This window comes from Anolis carolinensis, chromosome 2, assembly GCF_035594765.1.
Source record: "Anolis carolinensis isolate JA03-04 chromosome 2, rAnoCar3.1.pri, whole genome shotgun sequence".
In the NCBI taxonomy this organism is placed as follows: Eukaryota; Metazoa; Chordata; class Lepidosauria; order Squamata; family Dactyloidae; genus Anolis; species Anolis carolinensis.
The window spans coordinates 219,202,938-219,219,755 of NC_085842.1; the positions used below are offsets into that span (position 1 = coordinate 219,202,938).

The 16,818-nt window shown below is 40.1% G+C and overlaps 1 protein-coding gene across 12 annotated transcripts in view; it reads left to right on the top strand.

Annotated features, from left to right (window-relative positions):
• Positions 1-16,818, top strand: part of spag17 (sperm associated antigen 17) — a 133,123-nt gene that overhangs the window by 15,201 nt on the left and 101,104 nt on the right. For 11 of the 12 annotated variants that reach the window (XR_010003341.1, XR_010003343.1, XR_010003342.1 and 8 more), the window contains exons 6-16: positions 3,679-3,873; positions 4,371-4,555; positions 5,037-5,183; positions 5,931-6,012; positions 7,403-7,494; positions 7,772-7,909; positions 7,991-8,098; positions 11,391-11,541; positions 11,928-12,158; positions 12,610-12,662; positions 13,204-13,305. Coding sequence is in view for 5 of the 12 variants with exons in the window: in XM_062971806.1 (XP_062827876.1) it covers positions 3,679-3,873; positions 4,371-4,555; positions 5,037-5,183; positions 5,931-6,012; positions 7,403-7,494; positions 7,772-7,909; positions 7,991-8,098; positions 11,391-11,541; positions 11,928-12,158; positions 12,610-12,662; positions 13,204-13,305 (1,484 nt within the window). In the remaining 7 variants the exon portion in view is untranslated. The remainder of the gene's footprint in view (positions 1-3,678; positions 3,874-4,370; positions 4,556-5,036; positions 5,184-5,930; positions 6,013-7,402; positions 7,495-7,771; positions 7,910-7,990; positions 8,099-11,390; positions 11,542-11,927; positions 12,159-12,609; positions 12,663-13,203; positions 13,306-16,818) is intronic. The other variant, XR_010003340.1, reaches the window with a different exon arrangement.

Here is a 16,818-nt window from a genome sequence, read left to right on the forward strand (position 1 = left end):
GCAACATTTCATGCCAAGAACATAATAATAAAACAAAAACAGTACATATAATCAATTAAAACTATAAAAATACATCATTAAAATACATTGTAACAATTAAAACACATGTAAATTAGATCCATTTGTCTAAAAACCTCATGCTTCAGCCTTCAATTGGACCATGTTGACGTTATCGTATTAGTTGAATAAAGTAGTTGAATTGTTTTATGTATTGGTTTATTTTGACCTTACAGAAGGGAAACCTACATTTAAACTAATTCTAATTCTAAAATGAAATATTTTAATGGAATCTTGAGAATTGGCGGGCTTTGTAAGTGCTATCTAGTTCAACCCCTTACCATGCAGGAATACACTAATTAAGAACTCACAGGAAATAGGCTCATCCAACTTCTGTTTAAAAATGTCTAAGGAATGAGACTGCCACCATCTGAGGTAGTCTCTTCCACAATTAAAGGGTTGTTAGTGAAGAAATGTTTCCTAATGCATAAGAAATCATGCCCTTCTCCCTCTCCTCTATGTATGGCTCTCATTCAAGCTTCCTAGAGCAGTGTGTCACACTCTGTACCTGGATTTCAGTAAGGCCTTCGACAAAGTCCCCCATGACCTTCTGGCAAACAAACTAGTAAAATGTGGGCTAGACAAAACTACGGTTAGGTGGATCTGTAATTGGCTAAGCGAACGAACCCAAAGGGTGCTCACCAGTGCGTCGTCTTCATCATGGAAAGAAGTGACAAGTGGAGTGCCACAGGGCTCCGTCCTGGGCCCAGTTCTGTTCAACATCTTTATTAACGACTTAGACGAAGGGTTGGAAGGCACGATCATCAAGTTTGCAGATGACACCAAACTCGGAGGGATAGCTAACACTCCAGAAGACAGGAGCAGAATTCAAAACGATCTTGACAGACTAGAGAGATGGGCCGAAACTAACAAAATGAAGTTCAACAGGGACAAATGCAAGATACTTCACTTCGGCAGAAAAAATGGAAATCAAAGATACAGAATGGGGGACGCCTGGCTTGACAGCAGTGTGTGCGAAAAAGACCTTGGAGTCCTTGTGGACAACAAGTTAAACATGAGCCTACAATGTGATGCAGCAGCTGAAAAAGCCAATGGGATTTTGGCCTGCATCAATAGAGGAATAGCGTCTAGATCCAGGGAAGTCCTGCTCTCCCTCTATTCTGCCTTGGTCAGACCACACCTGGAATGCTGTGTCCAATTTTGGGCACCGCAGATGAAGGGGGATGTTGACAAGCTGGAAAGCGTCCAGAGGAGGGCGACTAAAATGATTAAGGGTCTGGAGAACAAGCCCTATGAGGAGTGGCTTAAAGAGCTGGGCATGTTTAGCCTGCAGAAGAGAAGGCTGAGAGGAGACATGATAGCCATGTACAAATACGTGAAGGGAAGTCATAGGCAGGAGGGAGCAAGCTTGTTTTCTGCTGCCCTGCAGACCAGGACACGGAACAATGGCTTCAAACTACAGGAAAGGAGATTCCACCTGAACATCAGGAAGAACTTCCTCACTGTGAGGGCTGTTCGACAGTGGAACTCTCTCCCCCAGGCTGTGGTGGAGGCTCCTTCTTTGGAGGCTTTTAAGCAGAGGCTGGATGGCCATCTGTTGGGGTGCTTTGAATGCGATTTCCTGCTTCTTAGCGGGGGGTTGGCCTAGATGGCCCATGAGGTCTCTTCCAACTCTACTATTCTATGACTCTATGACTCAGTGCCTGCAGACTGAATCTGGCCTGTCATGTGGCCGTCCAAATGCTGGACTGCAGCTCCTGTATTTTTCATCATTAAATATGACTAAAGCTGCTGGGATTTGTGATACATCTGGAAGGCTACAGTTCTCTTTAGTCGGGATAATGAGATTTGAATTTAAATACAAGGCTTGTGGATATGATATCTGACTTTATAGTCACTTTGACCTTTCCCAATCTCTAAAGTCACGAAGGCTGTTGGGTTGCAGTTCCCAATATCCCCAGCCCACATGGCGGATAGTAAAAAAGGATGGGAGTTGTTATTCAATAACATCTGGGGCCCAAAGTGTGCAAAATTAAAGAGCATTGACCATTATGGAAAACATTATAGTTGGCTCTTTCTATCTATGGATTCTCCATCCATGGATTCAATGGCTCTTTGAAGACAACCATAAGGCTGATATAGCCCTTGATGAAAATAAGTTTGATACCCCTGCTCTTATTCTCTATTTTGGAAGCTATTCCATCCATCAACTGAATTCATTTTCTATATTCATTATTTTCATTCATATAAAGGCTGGGAGCATGCCAGAGCCTTTGGAGCTTGCTAAATGTCTGGATCTTTTTCCATCCCTTTGTCAATTCAAATACAATGTCCAAAATTCCTCCTAGCATCATTTTGTTTTACAGTTGCAATTGCTTTACTGTTTGCTTTGGTTCTTTGCACTTCTTTTTAGGTATTTCAGTTTTGCCATGTTTTCATTCATCAAAGCTATGATCTTATCCAACAGTTCTACAGAACTTCTGGAGAAAGAAACTGCTCCATTTTCAGTAGATCCAAAATAAATATTCAGCACTTCCACAGTTAAAAACAAAAAAGTCAATCTCTCAGATTGTTCTGTTGCTCAGTCATTCTTTTTTCCCATCCACTAGACTAGATGATAGCATTACACCATAACATTCAGCAGATTTTATTTTTCCCCTTCACTGTTCCTTGATGTCTTCTCCATTTTCATGAGACACTGTGTAGTTGTTCTTAACATTATCAGTTGTAAAATTACAATCGTAGTCCTACAGATCTCTGGTCTCTTTATTTAGCAAAAATTAAAACTTCTCTGAAACATACTCGTCAAAATCAAAGTAAGAAATCTTGAATCTTTTAAAGTTACTGTCCCCTTAAACCATTTTAAAATTTTGTGGGACCAGATTCTTGTGAAGAAATTCCCTTTTAAGTTAAATGTTGTGGAATAATTGTTCTCTGTTCTTATTTACAAAAGAAGGAGGTCTTTAGTCTCAGTATCAGTCATAGATAAATTCTCTTTAGTTTCAGTTATGTGTTTTAGGATGGTTAAGAAAGTGAGAGTATTCACGAGGGTTCATTGTTTATTAAAAATTAATGGCATGAGCCAAATATTAATCTTGAGCCTTTCTCCAGCTACACCCACTTTCTGTTTGCTGGCATGTTTGTGGTCTTCCATCAAGGAACAGCATTTTGGAGGATGTTCTAATGGTCTGATGCACTTTCTGAAGAGAGTCTTTCACCAGTTGGAACTTGCCTCCTTCCTGGTGATATGGACACCTAACCCTTCTAGATTATCTGATTTAATCTGGATTATATGGCAGTATAGACTCTTATAATTCAGTTCAAAACAGATATTATGGATTATCTGCTTTGATAATCTGGATTATATGGCAGTGTAGAAGGGGCCTAAATTTTTCCTGCTCCAAGAGATGTCAAATGATTATCCTCACTCAGCCAGATGTGACAGTTTTTTCTTTTCAATGAAACACTTTGATAATGAACTAGATTTTTTTGTCAATAATTTTAGAAAAGAAAAGAAAACTAGAAGTTTCAGTGGACATAGTTATGAAAATCCAGATTTTACACAGATTCGCAGACCGTTTTGAATATATTTATTCATCAACTGAAACTGCTGATCTAAATTCTATTTTAATGCATGCATTTGGATGTTATTTTGCGCAGATGATGAACCGGATGATGGTGCTCAGTATTATTTCATAGTGTGTGGATTTTACTCTCCCCAACTTTTGCCTATACTATCTGATCTTGGGGTCAATATTGGAAGTGTCATTAAAATATCTTCTGATAATTATGGACCACTCAAGACCCATCTGGGAGCAACTGCCCAACAAGAAGAACTTGTCCTTGGAGGAGAAGGTGAGCTAGTAACATGCATTTGAAGTGAATATAAACATTGGGCCCTTCCACATAGTCATATAACCCAGAATATCAAGGCAGAAAATCCCACAATATCTGCCTTGAACTAGATTATCTGAGTCCACACTGCCATATATTCCAGTTCAAAGCAGACAATGTGGGATTTTAATCCAAATTTTTTCCTTGTGGACCAGTTTCTTTGTAAAGACAATGGTGGCAGCAAAAAACGCTGCTCTCTCTCACTGAATAGACCTTCAAATATTTGGAATGTTTGTTTTGAAATAATGTTCCCAAGGGAAAAAAAACATAACATTATATGAGTCTGCATCTGTGTTTCTTTATCATAAACAAAATGTTTAATTGAAATCTGTTTAAGAATATATTCATGATAGCAGTCTGCAGCAGAGAAGCTGATGCTTTTTTTTCCTTTTTGCTAAAGCATTCCAAAGTTACACATTTGCCATGCAAATAAAAATGTAATGGTGATTTAATTCTAGTTGTGGAAACAGAAAAGAAGAAGAAGAAGGAAAAAGTGGTTAAGGACATGGAAATTTTCTGGAAATACTTGGAACCAATTTTGAACAATGGGAAACCAGGATCAAATCTCTTTCAGATTGCTAGACTCCAGCACACAGTCCATGAGTCTATCTTCCCTGCAGATTGGAGTAATAATGATATGATGGTTAGTTATCGCTTCTTTTCTGTAAAGTCTGTGTTATGGAAAAAGCAATCATTTGTTTATATTGTTTATATATTGTATTTCTTAATCAATCTTTTCTTTGAAACTAGGACTCAGGCCCCATCTACACTGCCATATAATGCAGTTTGAACTGGATTATATGGTCAATTTGGACTCATATAATGCAGACTGAACTGCATTGAACTGGATCATATTAGGCTGCACTGCCATAGAATCCAGTTCGATGCAGTTAATCTGATTTCTGAAACGGCATCATATGACAGCGTAGATAGGGTCTCAGATGCACACTCAGTGTTCCTATTGTGACAGTTTCTGGAGGAGTTACTGCTAATATCAGTCAACCTTTACTATGTTGGGCACAGTTTTATGAAATGCTATTAGGTTATATATACAATCAATGATTTATTATTTCCTGTGGTCTCCATATTATAAACCTTATGCTTTTATTCTTCTTTTTGTGTAGCTTGAATTTGGAACAGAAATCTTTGAAAATGTGGCATGTTTGATGTATGACTGTCTGGACTGGAAAAGACAACATCAGCACTACCTGAAATCCACCCGATTGATTAATGTCCCTGTAGTAGAAAAGAAAGGCAAATTACCAGCTGAGGTCAGAGATTATATTCGTTGCATCAGTTAGGATCTTTTTGTACGGCCCATGCCATGGTTCAGAGCATGCATTGCAAGTCATTACAGCCTGGGTTTTTGTATGTCTTTCGGGCTGTGTGGCCATGTTCCAGAAGTATTCTCTCCTGACGTTTCGCCCACATCTATGGCAGGCATCCTCAGAGGTTGTGAGGTATGTCCCTCACAACCTCTGAGGATGCCTGCCATAGATGTGGGCGAAACGTCAGGAGAGAATACTTCTGGAACATGGCCACACAGCCCGAAAGACATACAACAACCCTGTGATCCCGGCCATGAAAGCCTTCGACAACACATTACAGCCTGTTTCCAAGTTGCAAATATGTGACTTATATATGATACCTAGGTGGGTCAGGGAGTGGGCATGCCAGCTAGCAGCACACAGTGGGCCTTTTGCACTATTTGAAATTATCAACAATCAAGTGAAATAGATTCAAAATGGATTCGGAGATTTAACTCATGGAATCAGTTTGTTTAGAATGGCTTAGAAACTCAGAAATAAAAAGCAAAATGCTTTCATCTACTTTTGCACCCAACACAAAGCTTTTGTGAGACAGCTTGCCCACATTGATAGCAATATCAGAATTCCACTGATTGAAGAGTCATATTTCTTTTATTTTCAATAAAAACTATTTTAAAAAGGAGTCATGACAAGCCCATGGAAGACATCTATAGGAGGAACTGATTTTAATCATTGATTTCTTTATACTAGATACCAATTGTTGTTCCAACTACTCCTGGAAAGAAAAAACATGCCGTCGAAGAGCCTGTTGCAGTACCAGTATTAACTACAGGTAAGCTGCTAATTGTCTAGCAAAATTTACTTGTGTGATGGGTAGCTAACACATTGGAAGACAGGAATAGCATTCAAAATAACCTTGATAAAATCTGAATTTAAACATTTGGGCATTAATTTACTCTAAATATTTAGAAATTATTGCAGCTTCTAACATTGTTTAATTATAATAATTATCGTTTTAATTATGTTTTTATCTTAAGTTATTTGTTATTACTGACACGGATGCAGGGGCTTCTGCAACTGTAAACATCACTTATCAAGGCAGAATAATATGTAGATTGTGGTATGTGATAAACTTTGGCATTTAGCACCTAGGTTAGGCAGAAGGCAAACTGGAATATGTTGGTTGGGATGTGTTCTTATTTTCCATATATTATGAACAGTTTCTAATCCCTCTCCCTCTTTTAATAACATGAACACAAGGAGCAGCCTAATTTAGGGATGGGGGCATCTTCATGTTGAAATAAGCTGATAGCCCTGCCACACAGCCATATAACCCAGAATATCAAGGCAGTAGATCAATAGGTACCGCTCCAGCGGGAAAGTAACGATGCTCCATGCAGTCATGCCGGCCATATGACCGTGTTCATGTTATTAAAAGAGGGAGAGGGATTAGAAACTATGGACAACGCCGGTTCTTCGGCTTAGAAATGGAGATGAGCACCACCTCCCAGAGTCAGACACTACTAAACCTTTACCTTTACCTATATCTCTTAACATTATATGCCTAATACAACTAACTTAAATTCTGTCCAACTTCTTTTAAATATATATTGAATTGTTTTATCAGCTTTTTAATATATTTTATAATTGTATTTTAATTGAATTGTTATGATAATTGATGTACTTTCATTCTTTTTAAATGTTTACCCTTTATATGTTTTAACTGTATCTCGTTTTAAGTTGTTAACCCCTTTGTGTCCCTGGGGGAAAAGCAGGTGTTAATAATAATTGCATATAAATTAATAGGTGCCTTCAACTTCCATTATTCTGAGGTTTCTAATTACAGATGTATATGTATTGTGCTCTTGTACATATATATACACAGACCTTCTGGATCACTAATACTTTCAGCCATACATGAAATTCCCATATATCCAGAGTACTACTCACAAACTTTTACAAATTCATCATGGAAGACTTAATTTGAACATAGACAAGGGAAATGTTAATTTTGAAATAAAATTTCAGAATTTTTTTAAGTGATAACTGGGCGGGGAGGATTGTATTACTTCATCATGGAAATCAGCTTCTTCTCCCTCAAGTACTAGTGATCAAAACAGTTCAGGGGTTTTTATTTAACACTATATGAAATTGACATGTACCAGTATTTCTATTTAAGGAGTTTGTTTTATTTTGATAAAAATATTACCTTTTAATTACAGATGTGGATATGCGATATTACAATGATCTTCTGAGTCCAGTTCCTGAAGAAGTTGTTTCTGTTGCGTTGATATTGGATTGCATGCTACAGCAGGTAAGCAAAACCTTCATTTTCAGTAGCAATGTACTGGAAAAATCTGCCAGGCAGCCACTGTAAAACAAATAGTTTGTATAGAATATAGATGTACAGTTTTCCTTCCTATAAAGAGGTTCCACAAAGGCAAATGCAATAAAATAGTATCTCAGTATGCTATTAAGTAACACATGACATTGCTGCTGGAGTTTATTTTAATATATTTAATTTTCCCAATTAAATGTGTGTTTATACTTGAAAAATGGTATAATGAAAGAAGTGTGTTTTCTTGTGCTAGATCATTGCATCAGAAGAAAACCTTACGCCACCAAGTTTGGTGATTCAAGAGCCACGTGAAGATGGGCTGGATCATACTGTTGCAAGTCATATTGCTTCAATTTTGCCTTCTCTTGCCCTTCCTGAGACTGAGAAAATGGTTTGTATTCCCTACTATGATTGTTTCATTAATAATAAATTAGTCTATACTATTTAAAATGAATTCTCCTTTTATTAACAGAATCTGTACAATACTTTATATCCTGAAAATGAAGAAATGATGGCTCTCAGATGTCCTCTTCTACTGAATTATCATGATACTTTGGCACAAAAACTGCACTTTCTAAAGGTACAAAGCAGTACAATTCTGTTTAGCTCCCTTCCCCATTACTAAGATCATTATTACCCTATACACCTGTATAGGTCTCGAAACTGTGTCAACTTAAATGTGAATACTATGTCTTAACTCTTTAAAATGCAACCATTCCTTTTTCCAAGTGGGGTGGTGAAAAGCTAGAGCTTATAGTCTATCTGAGGGATATCTAAATGATGTACTGATTCCTTCTATTCTCTTTGCCATGGTGCTTCACCTGGCCTTTTTGATTGCCTGGGCAGGAAAATGGCAGTAGCAGTGGAGTGACTGGCCCCTGAAGTGGCATTGGTGCTTTCCCCTCTCTGTGAAATGGCCCTCGACCTATCTACAGGCCATATCAAAACCTGTAATTTAAGAGAGGAAAGCAGGGTATAAATATATGTAATAATAATGATTCTATGCTGGTGATGGTGATGATGACATAGCAGGGCTTTGGAGGTAGAAAGTCAGGCAAGAAAGCAGATTGAAATTAAGAAAATTTCTGAGGGTTCCTATTTGCCTTCTGAGAAGTAAAAAATGTCGAGTGGAGGGCATTTAAATTCACTTTATTCTCCCAAGATTGTCTTTGGTGGAAATTTCAAAGTAAAAAATGTATGAACATTTTTATGATTCAATGAATGGAAATCCAACTGCAGACAGCCAGGATGCATTAGCAGTTGTGTGTCTAAGAAGTCTGTTATATACATTTTCCTACCATAATCAATAATTCTGAAAGAATGCTGATAAAAATAAAATACGCATAAGCACATGTAATTCTGATTGCCCCATACTAGCCTCACAGACCTTGGTTCCCACTGCTGATAGGAAAGTCAAGAGAGGCACTAGATGAAGGATCCTTTGACTCTAACTTGGAGTCTATGGGAGATGCCCACAATTATGTCACTGTTGTTTCCTTTAATTTTTTTCTGAAATTCACTGAATTTGCTTTCAGTGCTTTAAATGATGGATCCCCTCACAGGTGTAAAGGTAAAAGTTTTCCCCTGATATTAAGTCTAGCTGTGTCCAACTCTGAGGGTTGGTACTCATCTCCATTTCTAAGATGAAGAGCCGGCATTGTCCGTAGACACCTCCAAGGTCATGTGGCCAGCATGACTGCATGAAGTGCCATTACCTTCCCGCTGGAGCGGTATCTATTGATCTACTCACATTTGCATGTTTTCAAACTGCTAGGTTGGCAGAAGCTGGGGATAACAGCAGGAGCTCACCTCACTCCCCGGATTCAAACTGCCGATCTTTTAGTCAGCAAGTTCAGCAGTTTAACCCGCTGCACCACCAGGGGGCTCGTAGGTGTACATATCTTTAATGCATTAGGCTACTATCCTACACATAATTATAGAGGGTGTTTCAAAAAGATGGACCTGATTTGAAATCGCTACATCTCTGCAACCACGAACTGCCCATTAATGAAGTATAATAATATACATAATACATGATAGATTATTCTAATATTTCTATATAGTTTAAAGCCTAGATAGATAGGAAATCTAACTCTAAAAATTTCTGGAGCTGAGAATTACATTCCATTGGCTGGACAGAAAAGAAACAAATAAACTAGGCTCAAGGGTTTTTTATGTTCCCAAATGATCAGGAAGATGGGAGAGTGAAATAGCCTTCAAGGACTTATGGAACTGGAGCAGAAAACATTCTGAAATAATTTTTAAAAAGTTGGAAGCGATCAAGTTCAATTAGTCCTCCAAGAACAAATATTTTTAATTCCAATCTCATCTGCTTCTTTTAAATAGAATCTTCTTCTTCTTCTTCTTCTTCTTCTTCTTCCTCCTCCTCCTCCTCCTCCTCCTCCTCCTCCTCCTCCTCCTCCTCCTCCTCCTTCTATTATTATTGTAGCCCAAAATTAAACATTTGTTGTAGGATAATGGCTAAATTGACTACTTAATAACACACCTGCTTTATTGGTTCTTATATTTAAAGGCCTGTGCATTTTTCTGGAGGTCTTGGTGTCCTTTCCAAATGACAGAACTTCTATTAAAAGCTATAAAAGGGGCAAAGTGCATCTTTGTTTGTTAAAATGGTAAATTCAGTCATTTTGGAGATATATCTACAGTAGACACAGTGGCCACAGAGGTGATGTTTTGCACCATAAATGTTCATAGATGTTTGTTTTTGTTCCCTTAGATTGCTATCTTCCAAACTATATCTGATGTTTTGGTTATTTTAAATAAAATCTGAGACTTTTCTTGATAACTTATAATGTGTTCGAATATGTACTAATGTTTTCTGATGAAAGTCAGTGACCGACTACTGAGTTCTTAGCTGAAGCCCTGCCTCCGTAGATAACATGCTTAGGGAAAGCATAGTCATCATCACCATTATTATTATTATTATTATTATTATTATTATTATTATTATTATTATTATTATTTGCTTACCTCTCCTCGTGGCTCAAGGCAGGGTACCATACAGTTTAACACCCAGATGCCCTAAAATATATATATATTAAAATACTTAGTATAAAGATTAAAGCACATTGCTAAGAAAATTTAAATTTAAAATTGACGGGGTAGGTCTGTTTGAATACAGCCCAAAACACAGAAGTAATCCCCCAAACAATGCAGCCACATAATCCGTCATATTTTTTAAAATATAAGCTCATCTCTGTCACTTTCAGAAACTGAGATCCAGATACTGAGGGAGCAAGTTCATAGAACCAGCAACTGCTACTCACTTTTATGTAAGGAATACCTCTGATGCCAAATCCATACAAACATACATTCTGCTGCTAAAGCTTGTGGCAACATGTAGCTGTTGGATATATTTGAAGTAGGATGTATTGGAAGTTCAGCGGCCTTATGGGCTCACTCTTTGAAACTTTCTTGTTTTAAGTCCTGCCTGAATAAAAATATTTTAGCCTGCCACCAGAAGGACAGCAAAGAGAAGGCCATTCTGGTTGCCCTGAGCAGGTAATTCCAGAGTCGAGGGGCAGCCACCAAGAAGACCTTTTGTTGCATTCCCATCAACAGTGTTTACGATGGTGCTTGAACTGAGAGATTGGCTTTTCTTGATTATCTCAGGAGTTAGGCAGGTTCATACGGGGAGATCTGATTTGCCAAATAGCATGGACCTGAGCCATAGCACCAGTATTTGAAAAATTGCACTATGAATCATTTTTAAAGAAGTGTGGTTCCACTCAAAAGTTCAGAGACCCAATTTTGAGTTAAATTGTCATTTTCTAACATTTGTTTAAAATACAGGATAGCTTAATAATACAATTGACATAAACTTGTATTTGATTTGCTTCCTTTCACTTCAGGTACAAGATGGTTTAGACCCAATAAAGATTGAAGCTGAAATGATGGCGAAGTTACCATTGATGGATCTTCTTAAATTTCCTCTACCACCACCTGGAAATAATACAAAACGCCTTGCCAGGATCCATGAGCTAATGCACTATTGTACCAGGGGTAAACTTATTCCCTTCCTAATTTTCTTTGTAGATTATTTTTGGCAAGTTCCAAAACACTGCTAAGCATAGGGACAGGCACTCGGTATTGCTCAGGCATTCTAGTTCAGCCTGGGAGAGCTGGGTAACCTTTCCATTAGGAAAGAATAAATATTATTGGACTCCCTCTGATGGGGAGGGGCTAACATGAAAGCTTTCAGTGCTGTTCAAAAGATACTGATAAGCAGAATGGTAAAAAATATAAAGGAGTATATTAGTATATGACAACGGATCAGCATTCATTGTATCTTTCCTTATCTTGTGAATATTTTTGGATATTTTGACAGAAATGTCAAGAAAAGTTAATCATGTGCTGAATTTCATTTTATACCTTGATTTTTCCTGCAGAACACATGAACTGGGCTGAAGTTGAACGAGCTTTTAAAGTGTTTACATTTGAAAGTCTGAAGCTGTCAAGTGTAGATGACTCTGGACAATTAGAATGTCCTCACACAATGCTTGGTGGTGATTATGAGGTGTCTTATATTCCATGGGATAATCCTGCTAGGTTTGCTAAGCAACTGAGGCAAGACATAACTGGAGAAAAGATTTTAGAACAAAATATTTTGAACAGATCAGGTAAAGTACTTTTATATGTGTTGGCATTAAAGCATGTAGTTTTCTGAATTATTACTGAAAACGCGACTCACCCTGGACAGTGAAAGCACATGATCAAAAAGACATTTTAGAGAATCATCTGTACTAGTGGTTTTTAAAAAAATCAGACATGGGCCTTCTTTGCATTCTGTTTTCTTCCCTTTCACTGAATCAACAAAATTGCTGGTGTTCCTGCTTTCTGACATCACACTTGAAATGTTGAAAGGTGGTAACATTAAGATGGCTATTGTAACATCGTTAAAAAGAAGAAAAAGGCAATGCTTTGATTATATTTAGGGACTATTCTGAAAGATGGAACAGAGTAGAAGTATTTCTGAAGCACTTAAAGACTAGAAACAGCAAAGTTAAGCAATTTATGCAGATATTTAAAGTGTCTGAAAAGTGTTTTTGTATATAAATATTTGTTTTCCAGATTGGATTTCTGATAAATACGGAAATGGTCAAACAAATTCTTTAGAAAACAAGGTAAGAAATAACTGTCCAAGTGTATTACATTAGCCATTATTTAGCTATATACATTAATACAAACACACATACACACACATACAAACACTTGTAGATGGATACTATTATATAGCTTAGAAGCTGACTGCTAGAATTCTCCTCTGTCTGTCCAATAATGGCAGTGAATTTTAAAATCAAATTATAGACATACTGGTATATCGCCTCAAAAATCTGGCATCTTTTTTAGAATTGTTAGCATCCATGCCAATGTATTGAGCATAATGAGCACATTTTTTCATATCAACATTAAAGGTTGATATATTAAGAAAGATAATGAAATTCCCTTCCTTACAAGTTCTTCCTGGAATTACTTTCTACAGGTCCCAGTACTAAGATGGAATTAAAATGTAAAGGATGACTTGCCATGCGTAGTGGTCAATTTAAAATTAACATTGTGATTTCCAACTAACCAAAAGATCTGTTACCCCCTTTCTTTGGCTTTTTATGCGGCAAACTTGAGTTAAATGTGATTAATATTATATACCACTAAATGTTTCACAAGGTAAATCTGGAGGCAGAATTAACAATCATACAAAAGACTCAGCAGCGATGTTTGAAAGAATGGAGTTTTGCAGAACATTTTCAACCACATCTGCTCTTCAAGGTATTTTGGTCTGTTACTTTGTATTGCTGATTTAGATGGCTACCTAAGTAATATTTCAAAACTATTTGTACTTAGGTGTTGCTTTAAAGTCTTATTTTTTCTTCACATCAAAAAAGAAAATTAACAGGATTTCTCTTCATCATTGATATCCATAGCTGCTCTATGTTGAAAGGATTTGCAACCCATTACGCCTTTTACCATCATCATGTTGACGTAGAAAGCAGAAACATGAGATGAGTAGTTCAATAAAGAGAGTTTTGAGATCCTCTGTGACTATCTATTGGAAGCGGGAGTTTAGTGTACTAAAGAAGTCAGCAATCATGCTTTGGATCCTAAAATGCAATACCATCAGCATGTCACTGAATTACACAGTTCTCTGAATTAAATATTTAAAAATACATACCATAATTACACATTGGTTGTATCAAGCATATGGTTACTATTTCTAAGTTTTATTTTGACAAGTAGCATATACACCTGACATTGCCCAGGTGTCAGAGGGGCTGCTGCATACCCTGCTTTCATCCCTTCTTTCCCTCCCTCCCTCCCCTCCCCTCCTTCCCCTCCTTCCCCTCCTTCCTTCCTTCCTTCCTCCCGCCCTCCCTCCCTCCCTCCCTCCCTCCCTCCCTGACCCATCCTTTTCCTTCCCTTCTCCTTCCCTTCTCCTTTGCTTTCTTCCCTCCTCCCCTCCATCCCTTCTGCAGCTCTGAGAAAAAGTAACTCATGATGTCTGCATGTCAACATGGCTCTCTTTGTGGCCTCTCGCTCTCTTTTCCTTATACACATAATAATAATAATAATAATAAAACTTTATTTATACCCCGCCACCATCTCCCCAACGGGGACTCGGGGCGGCTTACATGGGGCCATGCCCAAGACAATACAATAAACCATAACATAATACAATTAAATAATACATTACATAAAATAAACAGTACAACATAAGATCAAAACAGCAATATAACACGAGCGGGCCGCATGAATACTACATTTAAAAACTAGATTAAAAATTAAAACTCTGGGTGAGAAAGGGATCAGAATAAAACCTCGAGGGACGGGACATCAGATAGTGAACCAGTCTAGAGGATAAATATCGGGGGGGAGTAGCATAGAACATTTACTCTCCGAAAGCACACCGGAAGAGCCATGTTTTTAAATCTTTCCTGAAGGCTAGAAGGGTGGGGGCTTGCCTGATTTCAATGGGCAGCGAGTTCCACAAGCGAGGGGCCACCGCAGAGAAGGCCCTCTCCCTTGTTCCTACAAGGCGAGCCTGAGATATAGGTAGTTGCGACAGGAGGGCCTCCCCCGATGATCGGAGAGGTCGGGCAGGTTTATGATAGGAGATACGGTCACGAAGGTAGGCGGGTCCCAAACCGTTTAGGGCTTTATAAATGATGGTCTGCACCTTGAATTGGGACCGGAAGATGAACGGCAGCCAGTGGAGCTCCTTAAACAGGGGAGTAGATCTCTCCCTGTAACTCGCCCCCGTTATTAGTCTGGCTGCCGAACGTTGGACCAGCTGTAACTTCCGGGCCGTCTTCAAGGGAAGCCCCACGTAGAGCGCATTACAGTAGTCCAGTCTAGAGGTAACTAATGCATGCACCACCGTGGTCAAGTCAGACTTCACGAGGTATGGTCGCAGTTGGCGCACAAGTTTGAGTTGTGCAAAAGCCCTCCCGGCCACCGCCGACACCTGCGCTTCAAGCGTCAGCGCTGAATCCAGGAGGACCCCCAAACTGCGGACCTGTGATTTCAGGGGGAGTGCAACCCCGTCCAGCACAGGTTGCCACCCAATACCCCGATCCGACGAGCGACTGACCAGGAGGGCCTCTGTCTTGTCAGGATTGATCCTCAGCTTGTTCCTCCTCATCCAGTCCGCCACAGCGGCCAGGCACTGGTTCAGCACCCGAGGGGCTTCCTTGGAGTCAGGTGGGAACGAGTAGTGGATTTGTGTGTCATCTGCGTAGAGATGGCAACACCCTCCAAAACTCCGGATGACCTCTCCCAGCGGTTTCATGTAGATGTTAAAAAGCATGGGGGATAAAATAGACCCTTGCGGGACCCCACAGGTCAAAGGCCAGGGGTCCGAGCAGGTGTCCCCCAGCTTCACCATCTGGGAACGGCCCTCCAGGAAGGACTGGAGCCACTGCAAAACAGTGCCACCGAGTCCCATCCCGGAGAGCCTCCCCAGAAGGATACCATGGTCGATGGTATCGAAAGCCGCAGAGATGTCCAGGAGAACCAGCAGGGTCACACTCCCCCTGTCCAGTTCCCTGCGGAGGTCATCCACCAAGGCGACCAAAGCCGTCTCAGTGCTGTGCCCAGGCCTGAAGCCAGACTGCGAGCGGTCCAGAAAATCAGTGTCATCGAGGAACTCCTGGAGCTGCGTGGCCACCACCCGCTCCAGAACCTTGCCCAAAAACGGGAGGTTGGAAATTGGTCTGTAGTTGTTACATACAGATGGGTCTAGCGAGGTCTTTTTTAGTAACGGTTTTACCACCGCTTGCTTAAAACAAGATGGAAATGACCCCTGACCCAGGGAGGCATTTATTATAGCCACAAACCAATCCAACAACCCCTCTTTGGCCTGCTTAACCAGCCAAGAGGGACAAGGATCCAGAGCACAAGTGGTCGCCCTCACAGACCCAAGAACCCCCTCCACGTCATCCGGAAGAACAAGCCGGAAAGAATCCCACAAAATCGGACAGACAGGTGCCTCGGTTACCTCCGCTGGAACTACAATTAAGCTGGAGTCCAACTCATGGCGTATCTGAGCAACTTTGCCTGCAAAGTGGTGCGCAAAATCGCTGCACCTAGTTGCCAAGTCATCAGGAAGCCCCTGGGTCTCAGGAGGCCGCAGGAGCTCCCCAACAACTCGGAACAACTCCGATGGCCTGTTGGCCGCAGACGCTATGTGGGCAGTCGTGAAAGCTTTCCTGGCTGCTCGCAGAGCCACGGAGTAAGCCTTAATAGCGGCTTTAGCCCGTGCTTGGTCAGACACATCCCGAGATTTCCTCCAGATGCACTCTAGTCCCCTCCTCGCACGCTTCATCACAGCCAGCTCCTCAGTGAACCAAGGAGTCGACATGACTCTACGCAGCGAAAGAGGACGTTCGGGAGCGATCGTGTCAAGTGCCCTTGTCAGCTCACTATTATAGCGATCAGCCAGGACATCGACAGGATCGCCAGTCTCCAGAACAGGAAGATCCCCAAGAGACCTCAGGAGTCCATCCGGATCCATCAGCCTCCTGGGGCGGACCATCTTAATGGGTCCACCACCCCTGCGGAGGTTAGAAGACACGGCGAAACTCAAACAGATCAGATGATGGTCAGACCATGACAATGGAAGAATATTTTGCTCTTCCACTCTGACTGTCCCACCGTCCACAATGAAGACGAGGTCCAGCGTGTGTCCCGCCTGATGTGTGGGCCCAGATATAACTTGAGTCAGCCCCATGGTCGTCATGGCAACCATGAAATCCTGAGCTGCACCTGTCAAAGAGGTCTCGGCAT